General features: G+C 41.9%; 1 protein-coding gene across 2 annotated transcripts; it reads left to right on the forward strand.

Moving 5' to 3' along the window:
- The first annotated feature begins 1,055 nt into the window (after positions 1 to 1,055).
- On the forward strand, positions 1,056 to 18,292 carry LOC117511361 (zinc finger protein 316-like). 2 transcript variants are annotated; one of them, XM_034171400.1, is made up of 3 exons: positions 1,226 to 1,377; positions 1,953 to 2,040; positions 16,962 to 18,292. In XM_034171400.1, the coding sequence occupies exons 1-3, from the start codon at positions 1,357 to 1,359 to the stop codon at positions 17,777 to 17,779; spliced, it is 927 nt and encodes a 308-aa protein (XP_034027291.1). In that variant the 5' UTR covers positions 1,226 to 1,356; the 3' UTR covers positions 17,780 to 18,292. The 2 variants fall into 2 exon arrangements, with proteins under 2 accessions (XP_034027290.1, XP_034027291.1); XM_034171399.1 differs by lacking the exon at positions 1,953 to 2,040 and having other exon boundaries at positions 1,056 to 1,377.
- The last annotated feature ends 425 nt before the right edge of the window (positions 18,293 to 18,717 follow it).

Consider the following 18,717-nt stretch of genomic DNA (forward strand, 5'->3'; position numbering starts at 1 on the left):
CTGTCTTTTAGCTGGTCCAAACCTTTGCATTTTTGACCTTATACAAGCTGAGAAATAAATCATAATATATGGGTATGTGAGTTTGGTGAAATAGGCTCTAGGGCTTAAAGGGTTAAATCATAATGACAACAGAAACTACCCAAATGACCCTGATCAAAATTTTACATGCTCTGGTGATTTTGGCCTGATAACATGCACACAAGTTGACATAAACGGTCTGAATGGCTACAAGAGGTAACCATCCTCACCTGTGATCTGTTTGCTTGTAATCACTGAGTTTCTGGGTTCCTGACAGACCCTTGCATCTTTCATCCAGTGCTGCACTGATGTACTGTACTTTCAGGTTGGTATCGATAAAGCACAGTAGGTGGAGGTGACGGTGAGTAACGGAGGAGTCGACTGGAAGTGCTGTAGATGTGGTTTGTCCCACGGCGTGAGCACTGGCTGACCTGATGGTTGAGTGTTTGTTTTAAAGCCTCTATTAGTGACTCGATTAATTTATGGACTTTTTTTTTGTAAGTTACTGATTTAGTCTGATCTAAATTTTGATTGTTCTCCTTGAAGTGTGATTACTGTAATGAATGATTGAAGCATGTGATTGCATCTTGTTTGTGTTTTGGTGGCTTGAGAGAATTGTAACCCGCTTATGTTACACCTGTAAATTTCAAGTCTAATTTTAGTACCTGATACAATGAACACTTAAGCAACCAGAGTAAAAGTAGATTATCCACCCAGACCCACTGAGATCAGGACTCCAGACCTCACAGTGTCAGAGCAGTGTTTTACTTTGAAGGGGCCTTTGTTCTTTCTCTTTCTTTGAAGGAGCCTCTGTTCCCTCTCTTACGTTGAAGGTGTCTCTGTTCTCTCTCTTATTTTGAAGGCGCCTCTTTTCTCTCTCTTACTTTGAAGGAGTCTCTGTTGGCTCTCTTATTTTGAAGGCGCCTTTGTTCGCTCTCTTATTTTGAAGGCGCCTCTTTTCTCTCTCTCACTTTGATGGTGCCTCTGTTCTCTCTCTTTTTTGAAGGCGCCTTTGCTCGCTCTCTTATTTTGAAGGCGCCTCTGTTTCCGGCCCTTAGCTTAGCTTGCTAGCTGTGAGCAGCAGCGTTCGTGTCTGTGACTCTTTGGTTCTTTTGTTGTTTTGTGACGGAGTTTGTTTTAGAAAAAGTTGGTGTCGTTGTGTGAAAATGTCTAAAGTCCAAATGCTGAGAGCGTTGGTGAAGCAGCGACTAACTGCGGCTGCTGATGAGATATTTGGGCTGTTTGAAAGAACCATAGCAGAGTACGAGGAGGAACTTTGTCGTTCCAAAGAGGAGAACCACCGACAGCGACACCTGCTGGACGCCGTCTTTAACCCTGATGTCAATTTGCACGTATCAGGTTTGCTCACTTTGTTTGTTTTTTTTTTTTGGGGGGGGGGGGGGGGGGTGTTTAACAATCAGGCTATGAGTGGTTTTTGTTTTGTTTTTTCGGTAGGTTTTGAATTTTTTTTGCGCTTTACTGCCACCATCTGGACTGGAGGGTAAAATGGCATAATTCTACTGGAGACAGTAGAATTCATGCAACTGGGCAGTGACCCAGTTTGTCCAAGATGTTTAGAGGTTTCCTGGTTAAACTACTGCAGGTGAAATGATGAAATGTCTGAAATGACAGTTTGTTGTGTTGTTGAAGGTAAAAAATAATTAAACAAAAAATTTCACTGCTATTTAACTGACCAATTTACCGTAGAGGTTTAGTCTTGTGGAAAGTGGTTATCTGTATGTAACATAGTTACAGGGGTGGGGTGGGGGGTAACGTAGTTTAGGAATCTACCTGTCAGTAGGGCAGCGCAGTCTCATTTGAACCCTGTGTGATATCACGGGATTTGACCACTACTGGGGACAGCCTGCCTTTGTACAGTACTAAAACAGCTTAACTTCACACGGGAAAATGGTGTACTGTTTTGTTTTTGGCAGCAATCATGGAAGCAGTCGCGAAAGTGCAGGGATTTTTTCGGTTCCCAATGGAGAAGGGAAGACAAGGCAAATGGGAGACGTTGTGTCGGTAAGTGTTAGCCTACACAGCAAACCAGAGTAGCAGCGTTCTCTCGCCTGCATAACTGCCTCGACACGTTTGAGAAACCGCAACACATGTCCACTTTCCACCACATTGTCACTTTTTCTTTGCATTTTCACTTTGTTTGCTGTGTAAAAAGTCCAAGCGGGCTGTTCCCGGATGAAGGATTATTGCGTCATATTTTAACCCTTTAGCGCCCACTTTCAAAAGAGACTGCGCTGCTCAATAGCAAATGCAAGTACAACAAAGTAGCCTCTAGTCACATGACCTATGTTGACCAATTATTAGATGCTACGTACACACAGCCACTGCCTAACTTGTGAGACGTGACTGCATGTTATTATTGGGGCCCAAGTAGGACAAAATCCTAAAAGGACCCTATTGTAGTTGCTCTGTGTATTATTGTTTTTTATTTATTTATTATTATTCAAACTTTTCAAATCCCAATTTCTGCATTTTCCCATGCTCAACACCTGACCAAACTTTGCAAGGTCATCCAGCTGGATCCGAAATACAGTATTTTAGGGGTCGTGCACATGCTCGCAGCGAAATGGCGAAATAGTGCCCCCTACAAATTTTCATAAACCCCTCTCCTTTGGGTTTTTTTTTTTGTCGTAGCCTCACAAAATTCATTACACACACTTACTATGCTGGGATGCACAAAAAGTCTCTTGACATCATGGTGAAATGTCGACAGGAAGTCGGCCATTTTGATTTGAAGTTTCGATTTTGAGGTAATTTTTGCCATTTTTGGCCATTTCCACTACTTACATTTGAACGGACTCGTCCAAGGGATTTCATCCAATCGTCTTCAAATTTGGTACACATCATCATGACCCCATGCTGATCAAAAGTTAGCAAAAGAATTTCTGTAGGTCAAAAGGTGTGGTTGCTGGGGTTCGTCAAACTTTGGTGAGTGTTTTGGGGCACACCCTTTCACTTCGAACGGCTGTCACGCCCGCATACTTCATTGTAGATCCTTCAAACCCGCTGAACATGATGAGGGCTCCGCCCTGAACATCTGCATATATGAACCTCCCACCTAAGCGCATATATGAACCTCCCACCAAAATACATCAAAGTTGCTCAAAATAAGCTTACACAACGAAACCATACATCTGCATGAACCTAATACCTCTTCATAAGATAAGCCTTATGTGCTCCATTCGTGTACTTAACCAAAGACCATGAATCAAATAATGTTAGCTAACTTTGCTCTTAGCACGGGAAAAAAAAAAAAACTCACCGGAGTCAAGGAAAATATATATATACACATTAATGCTGTCCGGGTCCTTTCTTGCACGAATCTTGGTTCTCACAGGATTAATCACTCGAAACAAAAGTAGGGTTTCTTTTTTTCACCACTATTCTTCAATGCAAACGTTTCCTTCATACTTGGGATCTCGCTCTGCTCCTACAGCAACAAGTGCTCTTCATCTACTAATCTCCCTTCCCAACAATGTTACTACTGCCCCTAGTGGACGGGAATGGAAATTTCAAGTACATAGATAAACAGCACATAGGAAATATAATAGAGACTGTTAAATTTGGCTAACTGGAAAATTTGAGTGGGTTACATAAGTATTTGGTCACTCACAAACAAGCAAGATTTGTGGCTCTCACAGACCTGTAACTTCTTCTTTAAGAAGCTCTTCTGTCTTCCACCTGTTACCCGTATTAATGGCACCTGTTGAACCCGTTATCTGTATAAAAGACACCTGTCCACAGCCTCAAACAGTCGCACTCCAAACTCAACCATGGCCAAGATCAAAGAGCTGTCAAAGGACACCAGGAAGAACATTGTAGATGTGCACCAGGCTGGGAAGAGTGAATCTACAATAGTCAAGCAGGTTGGTGTGAATAAATCAACTGTGGGAACAATTGTAAGAAAATGGAAGACATACAAGACCACTGATAATCTCCCTCGATCTGGGGCTCCACGCAAGATGTCATCCTGTGGGGTCAAAATGATCATGAGAACGGTGAACAAAAATCCCAGAACTACACAGAGGGACCTGATGAATGACCTGCAGAGAGCTGGGACCAAAGTAACAAAGGCTACGCACAGAAGGAGTCAAATCCTGCAGTGCCAGGCGTGTCCCCCTGCTTAGGCCAGTACGTCTCAAGGCCCGTCTGAAGTTTGCCAGAGAGCATATGGATGATCCAGAAGAGGATTGGGAGAATATCACGTGGTCAGATGAAACCAAAATAGAACATTTTGGTAAAAACTCAACTCGTCATGTTTGGAGGAAGAAGAATGCCGAGTTGCATCCCAAGAACACCATATCTACTGTGAAGCATGGGGGTGGAAACATCATGCTTTGGGGCTGTTTTTCTGCAAAGGGGACAGGACGACTGATCCATGTTAAGGGAAGAATGAACGAGGCCATGTATCATGAGATTTTAAGACAAAACCTCCTTCCATTAGTGAGAGCACTGAAGATGCAATGTGGCTGGGTCTTCCAGCATGACAGTGATCCCAAACACACCACTCAGGCAATGAAGGAGTGGCTCCATAAAAAGCATTTCAAGGTCCTGAAGTGGCCGAGCCAGTCTCCAGACCTCAACCCCATAGAAAATTTGTTGAGAGTTGAAAGTTCGTGTTGCCCAGCGACAGCCCCAAAACATCGTTGCTCTAGAGGAGATCTGCATGGAGGAATGGACCAAAATACCAGCTACAGTGTGTGCAAACCTGGTGAAGACTTACAGGAAACGTTTGACCTCTGTCATTGACAACAAGGATTACGTTACAAAGTATTGAGTTGAAATTTTGTTATTGACAAATACTTATTTTCCACCATAATTTACAAATAAATTCTTTTTTTTTTTTCATTTTCTCTCATAGTTGAAGTGTACCTATGATGAAAATTACAGACCTCTCTCATCTTTCTAAGTAGGAGAACTTGCACAATCAAGGACTGACTAAATACTTTTTTACCCCATTGTAGTTAACCCCATCAAATTCATTCCACTTCTAAAACATCCAGAACAAGTTGGTGAACGTGTGCAATGATCGTCGTGAAGCTACGAGTAGTGGCGGTTTGACAAAAATCGACCCTTTGCCATGAAATTACTTTCTTCCTTTTGATGGCTTTAATTTTGTCAGATCATCATGAAAATTGATACACAGGTCAAGCATGACAACCTCTTACAGGTCATAGGGGTGTCGCCTATGGGTGGGGCAAAATGCCTCTATAGTGCCCCTTTTGCAACTTTCAAAAAATCCTCCACATAGGGTTTTTATTTATTTATTTATTTATTTATTTATTTTTTTATTTTTTTTTGAGTTGAGAGATGAAAATTGGTAATTGGTAAATGCGTGACTTGCAAATTGGTAAATGTGTGACTTGCATAAACGTACAAAAACGTCTCTTGCACTATTGGTCTACTCCAAACAGGAAGTTGGCCATTTTGAATTTTCGTGTCATTTTGGCATGATTTCCACACGTATTTGAATGAATGCCTCCTTGGGATTTTGTCCACTTCATTTCAGATTTCTTTCAGATCATCCAGAGACTATACTGATCAAAGGCTGTCAAAAGCTTTTCTCTATGTTGAAGGGTGTGGTTGCTGTGGTGCCGCCATTTTGACCCTTTGCCATGGAACATCAAGTCATGATAACTCCTTCATGCATTGACTGATTTGCTTGAAACTTGAACTGTGTGATGAGTGTCTGCTCCTGTACCTGCCTCCTCTGTTTGTGCTCTGAGTGCCCCCTTTATGCATTGTCTGATTTGCTTGAAACTTGAAATGTGTGATAAGTTCTGCCTCCATACGCATCTCCCCACATCTGGTCACAAGGGGAGGGGATGCGCTGGCCTGGGGAGGCGGTGGCACAGACACGAGGGCCCGTATATGATTGCTTGCAGTCCTAGTTGTTATTACTATTATTCTTCCCTTTTCAAGCCCAAATGTTGACCCTTTCCCATGCTTCATTGGTACCACAACAGTACTACAATTCCACCAGTACCACAACATCCCGGAGGACATAGCGAGAACACCGGGCTCTCCGTGGATTACCAGCCTGCCCAGCAGGCGGTGTAGGCCGCGTAGAGACAGGAAGCAGAAGCAAGGATGTCAGTCCGGCTCCTATGCTAGGCTACGTAAACAACCTCACAGGCCAGCCTTACCGAGCCTCTTCCTCTCAAACGCCAGATCATTGCACACAAAATGGACGAATTGGAGCTACAGATGGCCACAAACAGCTTTGTGCAGAACTGCAGCATTATTTTCATCATGGAGACGTGGCTTCACCCGCTGATCCCTGCAGTCGAGCTAGCAGGCCGCACGCTACACGGGCAGGACAGAACCAGTGATTCGGGTAAGTGTAGAGGTGGAGGGCTCTGTGTTTATGTGAACCGCGAGTGGTGCTGTAGCAGCAGGGTCATTGACTCTCACTGTTCTTCTGATTTGGAGGTGCTGGCAGTCTCATGCAGACCTTTTTATCTCCCAAGGGAGTTCACAGTAGTCGTTGTGTTTGCTGTTTACATCCCACCTGATGCTAACAGCACGGCCCTTAGCCTCTTGCTTGCCTGTGTAAATTAACAGCAGCTGGGCCACCTGAATGGTGTTTGTATTGTTGCTGGTGACTTCAACCAAGCGTGTTTAAAGACTGTGCTCCCTACGTTTGTCCAGTACGTGAAGATTGCCACCAGAGGGGAAAATACTTTGGACCATGTTTACTCAAACATAAAACATGCGTACAGATTCACTCCCCTCCCCCATCTTGCTGGATCTGACCATCTCTGCCTGTCACCTCACCCCCACCTACACCCCCCTGCTGAGGCGAACAAAGCCACAACGAAAGACTATCCAAACCTGGCCTGAGGGAGCGCTCTCCCAGCTACAGGACTGCTTCTCACGGACTGTATGGGATTTATTTTCCAGCCACTACCTGCAGGAGAACACTGACACCTACTCTCTTACATTAAGAACTGTGTTGACACTGTCACCATCAACAAAAGGGTCAGGGTTTTTCCAAACCAGAAGCCCTGGATGAACAGTGCAGTCCAGTCCCTATTAGAAAGCCGGAACACCGCCTTTAAATCTGGGGACAGGGCCCTGTACAGCGCGGCCAGGTCCAATCTGAAAAAAGGCATCAGAGAGGCCAAGGCTGCTTACAAGGAAAAGATAGAGGACCACTTCGCTGTAAATGACCCCAGAAGGATGTGGCAGGGAATAAATCATATAACCAACTACAGAAGCAGCAACCCAGGAAATGCTAGGTCTGACACCTCGCTGGCAGAGGAGCTGAACTGCTTCTTTGCCCGCTGCGAAGCAGACAGACCAGCAGCAACCCCACACCCACCACCTTCCAGCACTAAATGTTGGAAACTACGAGCATCTTTCTGTCATTCTGTCTCTGTTATGAGAGTGTTGCTGTCCAAATAGTTATGGACCTAACTGTTGACCCCACGTCTCACCAGTGTCTCTGCACTGCTTTCCTGTCTCAAAGGGTTGGCACGCAGAGTTTCTGCTCCTGGCATTGAAGGTATTAGATGCAAAGCTTTGAACCGCTTTGTGGATCAAAAACAGAACCACAAACCTTTATGTCCTGTTACAGAATCATGTTTTTAAAATGATGGTAACTGGTTCATACTGTTGTTTTTTTTTTGTTTTTTTTCTTTTTTGTTGAAGAGGTTTCTGACCAGGTCACTTCTTCCTGTCTTTCACTTAGTGCATAGAGCAGCAGTCACGAAGCCTGAGACATTTTTTTCAGTCTGTTATCATAAGAGGTAAATATTGTAGGCTGCAAATCTTAAAAATCTTTGTTTTTGAACAGGGCCGGCTTGTTCATGAGAGTGATTTGGGCGTCACAATGCCAAACTGGAAGGAGGGATTTTTTTTTCTTTTGTTTTTGTCTGTCTGAATCTGCCGCTGTTCCAGTGGTTATCAGTGTTCCAGACCATTTGATCTGCCTCTGAATGTCATGGCCCAGTCAGGTTTTACCCATTCTGGTGTGATTTCAGTCAGATTGCAAATTACTTCCAGACTCTCATGTACTGCTTCTTCCCAAGTGCAGGACCAATAGACTGAAAAACTCCTTTGTACTTCAGGCCACCAGACTGTACAACTCCTCACTCAGGGGGAGGAGGAGTAACAGGAAGACAGAGGATGGGAAGGAGAGGAGCAGCAGTCGTCAATAAACCAGTATTGATCAGTATGTCTGGTATTTATATTTGCAACTATTTTTTTAAACTTTTGATACTTTGAGTGCTTTTTACTCTGTGTGCTGCTATACAGTGCTGCTGGAACCTCAGTTTCACTGGGGGAGTCTTCCCAAGGGATCAGTAAAGTTCTGTATAATCATATTTTTCACAAAACGGAGATTTCACTGTAATCTTTGTTTTCCGGCTGTGCACAGCAGTAGGGCTGCAGCTATTGATTATTTTAGTAATCAAGTATTCTAACAATTATTCTGGTGATTGAGTAATCGGATAAAAAGTACTTTTGCATTTTTAAACATCAATAGTCTAGGGCTCTCCCTAAGCAATGGCACAATGTCGCTGTGCCAAAGTCTTGACATTTTGCTGAAATGGTGATGGGATGTGGCTTTCTGTTGTCTTTTTCCCACTAACGTGTAAAATTTAACCATTTTGAGTTTTTATTATTATTATTACTACTATTATTCAAGACTAGTGGACTGGGTTCCTATGTGATTTATTTTTTTTATCCCTCTTTCTCTGCGATTCACAAGATGCATTTCAGCTGGAGGTTGAACATGCAAGTCACTGTTTTTTGTTATACAGCATTTCCTGTATATTCGTTCTGTGAATTGTTCTGTAATTTGTGTCTGTATCATGGCCCAAGCAGAGGGTCACCCCTTTGAGTCTGGTCTGCTTGAGGTTTCTTCCTCAGAGGGAGTTTTTTCTTACCACGGCTGCTCTGGGGGTTAGTAAGGTTAGACCTTACTTGTGTGAAGCAGTCGGACCAATCGGACCGGGAGTGACATGTTTAGCCGGATGTTCTCCCTGAATTGCTGGCTGTCTGAGTGGTGTCCAAAAAATGAGGTGGGCTTCATAGATAATTGGCAAAGCTTCTGGGGAAAACCTGGTCTTGTTAGGAGAGACGGCATCCATCCCACTTTGGATGGAGCAGCTCTCATTTCTAGAAATCTGGCCAATTTTATGAAACCCTCCAAACCGTGACTATCCAGGGTTGGGACCAGGAAGCAGATTTGTAGTCTTACACACCTCTCTGCAGCTTCTTTCCCCCTGCCATCCCCCCATTACCCCATCCCCGTAGAGACGGTGTCTGCTCCCAGACCACCAATAACCAGTAAAAATCTATTTAAGCATAAAAATTCAAAAAGAAAAAAATAATATAGCACCTTCAACTGCACCACAGACTAAAACAGTTAAATGTGGTCTATTAAACATTAGGTCTCTCTCTTCTAAGTCCCTGTTAGTAAATGATATAATAATTGATCAACATATTGATTTATTCTGCCTTACAGAAACCTGGTTACAGCAGGATGAATATGTTAGTTTAAATGAGTCAACACCCCCGAGTCACACTAACTGTCAGAATGCTCGTAGCACGGGTTGAGGAGGAGGATTAGCAACAATCTTCCACTCCAGCTTATTAATTAATCAAAGACCCAGACAGCGCTTTAATTCATTTGAAAGCTTGACTCTTAGTCTTGTCCATCCAAATTGGAAGTCTCAAAAACCAGTTTTATTTGATGTTATCTATCGCCCACCTGGTCGTTACTGTGAGTTTCTCTGTGAATTTTCAGACCTTTTGTCTGACTTAGTGATTAGCTTAGATAAGATAATTATAGTGGGCGATTTTAACATCCACACAGATGCTGAGAATGACAGCCTCAACACTGCATTTAATCTATTATTAGACTCAGTTGGCTTCGGTAAAAATGTAAATGAGTCCACCCACCACTTTAATCATACTTTAGATCTTGTTCTGACTTATGGTATGGAAATTGAAGACTTAACAGTATTCCCTGAAAACCCCCTTCTGTCTGATCATTTCTAAATAACATTTACATTTACTTTAATGGACTACCCAGTAATGGGGAATAAGTTTCATTACATTAGAAGTCTTTTGGAAAGCGCTGTAACTAGGTTTAAGGATATGATTCCTTCTTTGTTATGTTCTCCAATGCCATATACCAACACAGTGCAGAGTAGCTACCTAAACTCTGAGTGAGATAGATTATCTCGTCAGTAGCTTTACATTCTCATTGAGCACAACTTTGGATGCTGTAGCTCCTCTGAAAAAGAGAGCCTTAAATCAGAAGTGCCTGACTCTGTGGTATAACTCACAAACTCGCAGCTTAAAGCAGATAACCCATAAGCTGGAGAGGAAATGGTGTCTCACTAATTTAGAAGATCTGTTGCGCTATAAAAAAAAGCCCTCCGTAAAGCTAGGACATCTTACTACTTATCACTAATTGAAGAAAATAAGAACAACCCCAGGTTTCTTTTCAGCACTGTAGCCAGGCTGACAGAGTCAGAGCTCTATTGAGCTGAGTATTCCTTTAACTTTAACTAGTAATGACTTCATGACTTTCTTTGTTAATAAAATTTTAACTATTAGAGAAAAAATTACTCATAACCATCCCAAAGACATATCGTTATCTTTGGCTGCTTTCAGTAATGCTGGTAATTGGTTAGACTCTTTCTCTCCGATTGTTCTTTCTGAGTTATTTTCATTAGTTACTTCATCCAAACCATCAACATGTCTATTAGACCCCATTCCTACCAGGCTGCTCAAGGAAGCCCTACCATTAATTAATGCTTCAATCTTAAATATGATCAGTCTATCTTTGTTAGTTGGCTATGTACCACAGGCTTTTAAGGTGGCAGTAATTAAACCATTACTTAAAAAGCCATCACTTGACCCAGCTATCTTAGCTAATTATAGGCCAATCTCCAACCTTCCTTTTCTCTCTCAAAAATTCTTGAAAGGGTAGTTGTAAAACAGCTAACTGATCATCTGCAGAGGAATGGTCTATTTGATGAGTTTCAGTGAGGTTTTAGAATTCATCATAGTACAGAAACAGCATTAGTGAAAGTTACAAATGATCTTCTTATGGCATCAGACAGTGGACTCATCTCTGTGCTTGTCCTGTTAGACCTCAGTGCTGCTTTTGATACTGTTGACCATAAAATTTTATTAGAGAGATTAGAGCATGCCATAGGTATTAAAGGCACTGCGCTGCAGTGGTTTGAATCATATTTATCTAATAGATTACAATTTGTTCATGTAAATGGGGAATCTTCTTCACAGACTAAGGTTAATTATGGAGTTCCACAAGGTTCTCTGCTAGGACCAATTTTATTCACTTTATACATGCTTCCCTTAGGCAGTATTATTAGAAAGAATTGCTTAAATTTTCATTGTTACGCAGATGATACCCAGCTTTATCTATCCATGAAGCCAGAGGACACACACCAATTAGTTAAACTGCAGGATTGTCTTACAGACATAAAGACATGGATGACCTCTAATTTCCTGCTTTTAAATTCAGATAAAACTGAAGTTATTGTACTTGGCCCCACAAATCTTAGAAACATGGTGTCTAACCAGATCCTTACTGTGGATGGCATTACCCTGACCTCTAGTAATACTGTGAGAAATCTTGGAGTCATTTTTGATCAGGATATGTCCTTCAATGCGCATATTAAGCAAATATGTAGGACTGCTTTTTTTGCATTTGTGTCCAGGTATATACAGATAGAGTTTTTCCCATTAACTCAGTGCTGAGAATATCAGCAGTAGGAAATGAAAGGAACTTGTATTTAGCTGGACTAGTTGACTGTATTGTGCTACACATCAGAGAATCAAAAGAAAATCATAACTCAATCACGAACAATGTGAGACCATTCATAACCTCACATGACTACAATGGAGAAGGGCTGAGGCTTTATTATAGGTGGATTGCTGCAGAGATGGTTGTCCTTCTGGAAGGTTCTCCTCTCTCCACAGAGGAATGCTGGAGTGCTGACATAGTGACACCATCGGGTTCTTGGTCACTTCCCTGACTAAGGTCCTTCTCCCCCAGTCGCTCAGTTTAGATGGGCGGCCAGCTCTAGGAAGAGTCCTAGTGAATCTGAACTTCTTCCATTTACAGATGATGGAGGCCACTGTGCTCATTGGAACCTTCAAAACAGCAGAAATGTTTCTGTACCCTTCCCCAGATTTGTGCCTCTAGACAATCCTGTCAGAGGTCTACAGACAATTCCTTTGGCTTCATGCTTGGTTTGTTCTCTGACTGTCAGCTGTGGGACCTTATATGTAGACAGGTGTGTGTCTTTCCAAATCATGTACAATCAACTGAATTTACCCCTGGTGGACTCCAGTTAAGCTGTAGAAACATCTCAAGGATGATCAGTGGAAACAGGAGCTTCATGGCAAAGGCTGTGAATACTTATATACATGCTACCATCGACATTAACGCTTGTCCGATTGTCCGGGACAAGTGTAAAATGTGATCGGACAAGCAATAGCTCTAAATTGTTGTCCGACCGGACAAGTGGCATTTTATTTTATTTGTTTATTTTTTTGGTTTAAAACATTCAAATTCTTCTCGCACCCCCAGACGAAAGCCTTCGTGTTTCCAAAGTTTGCTCAAATACGGTGTGTGAGAGAGAGAGAGAGAGTTATTAGACGTAAAAAAGCAGCAAAACAATTTTAATAAACAATCTTCAGCACACAGCCTCGGTGAAACAGTAAAGTGTGAAAAACTGATTCAGAAAGTTTTTTTTTTTTTCATCCAGGATTCATCTTTAAAAGAGCAGATTTACTCCTTTACTTCTTCCAGAATTATTTTTTTCATTTATTTTTATTATTGTTGTTTATGCACCAATGACACCAGATCAAATTACTTGTATGTGAGAACTTACTTGGCAATAAATTTGATTCTGATTTGACAATCAAATCAGGCCAAATTTAGCTCTCGTTCAAACAAGACAATTAAGGGTTTTATATATAAGTCTGCAATTCCACTCAAAAATGTTGAGAAAAAAAAAAAAGCTAAACTGTCAACATGACAGTAAAACTCTGCCTGTCTGACTGGACTAAAGGTCCAGTGTGTCATTTTTAAAGAAGAGAGCAAATGTTCTGTCCATCAGATATTAATGTGTTTTTAAACTTTTCAATGTCATTTATTTTCTTAACTTAGACAGAAAAATACAAAAAAGAACTTTGATATTATAACATTCTTGTTTTCAATGCATCTAAAACCCGTCAAAATGACTCACAGCGCGCTGCCTCAGGCGATAATTACCAACAGCACCGCCATACTAAACATTCCTGGGGAGAACCCTGTATCATGTGTGTATGAGACCACTGTATGGAGTGTGTGTTCACAGCATCTTCTTACAAGATGCTGTGGCGGGAAACATTAGATAATGAACATCACATTGATTAACACGCCTTTTGAAGAATATATATATATATATATATATATATATATATATATATATATATATATATATTGAACAGAATGTCTTTTCTAAAACCTCTGAAACCGGGCCAGATACCAGGGAAAACACCAGTCAAACACAAAGCATCAACCCCTGCAAGTGTAGAAGCTTCAAAGAAGAGGTATGAAGAGAGAGAAAGTTTGTGAGGAGCTGGACACAGGATTATCTGTGGCTGGGGCACAAAGAAGAGGACAACACAATATACTGCCATGTCTGTCGGGGTTTTCCTTCAATTGCAGACCAGTAAGTCATTTTTAAATGTTGAAATAAAAGAATTTGATTTGCTTTATAAAATACATACTGGCAAATGATCATGCATTGAACAGTGATGAATTCAGAAAACACAGGAGAGGATTGGCATATTGGCATATACCAATTATTTTAATTTTTTCCCCAATTATGAACAATCGAAGGAGAGAAACATTATGAGCTATGTCTTGGTTAACAGATTAAAAGGCTAGAGGCTATGCATGCAATATGTAATAAATTTTTGGAACTTCAATTTTACCACCCACACAGGAGAGAAGCAATTTATGAAAAAGTGTAATTTCAGGACGTCCACAGTAGCATGCCCCCAGACACCCCTAGGTGACACGCGCCATTGTCATATGTATCGCGTGCCTTTGGCACACTTCACGCAACTCGCACCTGTGGCGCTCGCTTGTCCGGGCAACCAGCTTTTCCTATAGGACAAGTACACTAAAAAGCTTAATGTCAATGCCTGACGTGATTTTAGTTTTCCTAATAAAATGAATTAAAAGAGTAAAAATGTAGAACTATAGAACTATACCATGTCAGTATGCCAGCCATGATCTAGATCTGATCTTACTGGGACAGGAATCCAGTGAAGAGACACCAAAATGGGTGTAATGTGGTCGAACTTTCTGCTTCGTGTCAAAAGTCTGGCTGCAGCATTTTGAACCAGTTGGAGAGCCCTAATGCTAGACTGTGGTAAACCAGAAAATAGAACATTGCAGTAGTCCAATCTAGAAGAGATAAATGCATGGATCAGGGTCTCAGCATCAGCCATAGACAGGATGGGACGAATCTTCACTATATTTCACAGGTGGAAGAAAGCAGTCCTAGTAATATTTCTAATGTGGAGGTCAAAGGACAATGTAGGATCAAAAATTACCCCAAGGTTCTTCACTTTGTCAGTGTGATTTTGACACCTGAGCCTAGGCTGAGCATTAACTGGTCAAATTGATGCTGATGTCTCACTTGACCAAAAAACATCATTTCAGTCTTATCAGAGTTTAAAAGTAGGGTGTTTCTAGACATCCAACTTCTAAATTTAATCTTCTAACTCTTCTTAATATTCTAAGGATTTTATGTGGATGAGATTACCAGCAGTTATCGGCAGGTATAAGTGAGTATCATCAGCATAGCAGTGAGAGGTAATCCAAAAATGCCGCAATATGTGCCCAAGGGGTGCTATATAAAGGTTAGAAAATAATATGTTTCATAATATTTGTTCTTAGTTCTGCTGTATTTGAGACCATTTAGCAGTAGGAGCTTCATGCTAATGCTAGGAACAAGTGCAGCGCTAGCTGTGTAGTCTTTGTTTTGTTCAGGTGTGATAAGTGTTAACACTAGTTTATTACGAGGTGCCTTCAATACGTTTTGAGACTTTATTCGTGGGGCAGTTATAATCATCCCACACTCTTGTAATTTTGACATGTCATTACCATATGTCCAAGGAGATAATCTGCCAATTTTTATTATTCCAGGTTGAAAGAGAGAGCTGTATGTGGACGTTAAGCGGACTCTAGTAAATCACGCTCGTCACAGCTGACTTTTTCGCAAAATGCATTCGGGACGGGAGGACACTTTGGAAGAGCGATATGCTATAAAATTTTGTGTTAAGCTCGGAAACAACGCTACACAGACTTATGAACTGCTTCAGATTGCCTATAAATTAAATTGCATGGGCAGAGCATCGGTGTTTCATTGGAACAAAAAGTTTAAGGGTGGCAGAGAGTCTGTGAGAGATGATGAGAGGTGTGGGAAGGGGAGGGAAGTCAGAACACCGGTGCTGGTGGGGAAAATTCATACTTTTATGGATGAGGACCGTCGAGTATCAATAGAGACAATAAGTGTAGAGTTTCAAGTCAGTGTGGGAACTGTGCACATGATTATTCATGATGAACTGAACATGCAGAAGATTTGTGTGAAGGTCAGGACAATGCACCAGTCCACAACTCCACCCGTGTTTCCAACTATTTGACCGAGATGGGCATCAAGACAGTTCCTCACCCTCCCTACAGTCCAGACCTTGCTCCCTGTGACTTTTGGTTGTTCCCCAAGCTCAAGGAAAACCTTAGAGGCAGTCATTTTGAAACCATTGAGGAGATGAAAGAGGCTGTGACAAGGGTCGTGGACACGTTCACACCAGAGGACTTCCAGGGGGCCTTCCAGAAGTTGTTGGAACGAAACAAGTGCATTGCATCTGGAGGGGAGTACTTTGAAGGGGACTAGAGTTTCGTGCTTGTCCAAGGAAAAAAGTGTCCCTATGAATAAAGTCTCTAAACTTATTGAAGGCACCTTGTAATTCAGTTCTCTTATGTGAATGTTGTAGCTGTAGATATAATGAGCCATTGTGTTAGCACTTAATAGAGTGCACTTCTAATTGTATTTTATTTCACATTTTATAGACCACATGTACAGTAGTAGTAGTGAGCTGCTGTATGTCGATGATTAAGGTAGCCTAAAGTTATTCCTGCATCCTGTCTGTGTTCCTTACCGACACCCCGGGCAGATATCGGTACCAGAGCTAGAACCTATACAGTCCTTGAGCCCAAGTCCTTGTTATTGAACAACCCTGGTCCGATGTTTGAGATTTTCCAGAAATAAAACTTGATTCCGTGTCTGGCTGTTCGGAGGAGCTTCTTGATCGAGCTTTGTCTAACTCCTGACAGAAGCTGAGGGTTTGATTGCCCGTCTGTCTGCATCTGTGCTCTGAAAGTGGTGGATGAGCTCTTAATGTTTTGTGGAGCTCATCCTTGGATCTGGGAAACTGTTCAGGTGGTTTACTGCTGATAAAATGTTTGTCCATGAATTCTTATGGGAAACTATGAATATTGATTTGGAGCCATGTCGCCCTGTGCTGTCAGGTCATGGAATGCTGTTACTGTCACTACAAAGCAGAATGAGGCTGCTGTCCTGATCGTGTCTGTCTGTCTGTCCACAGTAATATCTTTAGAGTTGGTAGGAAGCTGAACACAGGTCATGTTAGATCATAGGTTAAAGGTTAGATCAGAGGGCAATCTCCAGAATATGTTAATGACCATATCTCAGGAACTGTGAGGCAGTTTTCTGCACTGACCTGTGCTGTCCTGGGACAGACACGTTTCATGTCTCTGATGTCAGTGACCTTGAGTGACGGTGGCGGCGAGGCTGCAGGCTGACTCCTTGTTACTGTATAACTGCATAGTTAATCTTTTTATTTATTCTTCCCTGCAGATATGCAGCACCTGTTGGTGGGTCAAGAACAGGTTCCTCCTGAGCAGCAGTACTGGAGCTCCAGGCTGGATCAGGAGGATCCGGATCTCCCACACATTAAAGAGGAGCAGGAAGAACTCTGGACCAGCCAGGAGGGAGAACATGTTCCAGAACTACAGGAGGATGATGTCACCAAGTTCCCAGTGACTAGTGTCCTGGCGGAGAGTGAAAATGATGAAGAGAAACCTCAGTCCTCACAGCTTCCTCAGAGTACAACAGAGGGGAACAAACACTCACTTGAACACAGAAGAACAGGATCTGTAGGAGCTGACTGTGGGGGACCAGAACCAGACACAAACTTGTATTCAGACCCTTATTTACAGCCCCTGACTGATGACTTGGCCTCAGAGTCGTCTGACGTTTGGACTGAACACAGCGACGACTGGACAGAAACCAGTGAACAACAGGCGAGTTTGAAGACTCCGACATGTCACGTAGTTGCTGTAAATGATAAGAGACTTAAACTGGGTGAGAAACGATTCAGCTGCTCAGAGTGCGGCAAAGGATTTGGTTATAGGAGCGAGTTGAGCGTCCACATGAGAAGTCATACAGGAGAGAAACCATTCCCATGCTCCAATTGTGGTAAATCGTACCGCTACAAAAGTCATCTGAACAGACACATGATCGTTCATCGCGCAGTACGGCAAATGAGCTGCTCAACGTGCAACAAAACCTTCAGACACAAGATCAGTCTGAAGAAACATCTGAAAATTCACGTCAACGATCAACCGTTTGTGTCCTCGTTCATCGCTGGAGATCCGTTCATGAGTCCACTTTAAGGCACGTCGTGTAGAGGACATTTACAGCCGCACACAAGCCCGCTGAATGTTAATGTGTATAAAACAAGCGCCGCGCTGACGCCGCTCATACGGGTGCAGTAGATTTTACAATAGGGGGATTGAATATCTGCCATATTGGATTTTGATCATGCAGGGGATTGTGGGAAATGTGTGCCTGCTGTGGATGCACGGACACGTGCAGGAAGTAAACAAAAGGCTCAGAATGCCGGAGGTTACTTGTTGTGTCCCTGGATGCTAAATAACCATCTCAGGGATAAACATGTGAACTTCTATGTTTTTCCTAAGAATCCAGCACTTGGAAGCAGCTGGAGTCATAATATTAGGAGGACTGGAAATAAGAGGAAGTTTAGTAAGTTCAAGCTGACATCAACCCACTGAGTCTGCAGCAGCAAAAGGGTGATTCTTAGACTACGGGCACTTATTATGTCCTTTGATCATATTGTATGAAAAACAGAAAAAAGGGGAAATTTCACACTTTTATAGTTATCTTTACAATGAAAGTGTTTTAAGAAATTTGTTCTAGTAGTCTATGATGACTTTTTCACCTTTTTTCAGCATCATTATATGCAAATATTGCCGTTTTGTGCTTGTCCCACACCCAGACTTTTGATCTTCAATGATAAAAATGAATGGTAAAGAAACGTTTTTTCTAATGTTTTAAAATATCTCTGAATAAAATATCAGTAAAATAATCAAAACATAATTGGGGTATTCAGTGTCATACAACTGTGATTTTTTTTTTTTTAAACAAAATGTAGTTGTCCCACACTATTGCTGTAATTTCCACCACAACATTGTAATGTCCCTTTAAACAGTTTGTATGAAAGATTGTTTGGGTAGTTTCTATGGAGATAAACAGTGACATCAGAGCACATGTATATAGCACCAAATCACAACAAACAGTTGCCCGAAGGCGC

This window comes from Thalassophryne amazonica, chromosome 5, assembly GCF_902500255.1.
Source record: "Thalassophryne amazonica chromosome 5, fThaAma1.1, whole genome shotgun sequence".
Taxonomy (NCBI): domain Eukaryota; kingdom Metazoa; phylum Chordata; class Actinopteri; order Batrachoidiformes; family Batrachoididae; genus Thalassophryne; species Thalassophryne amazonica.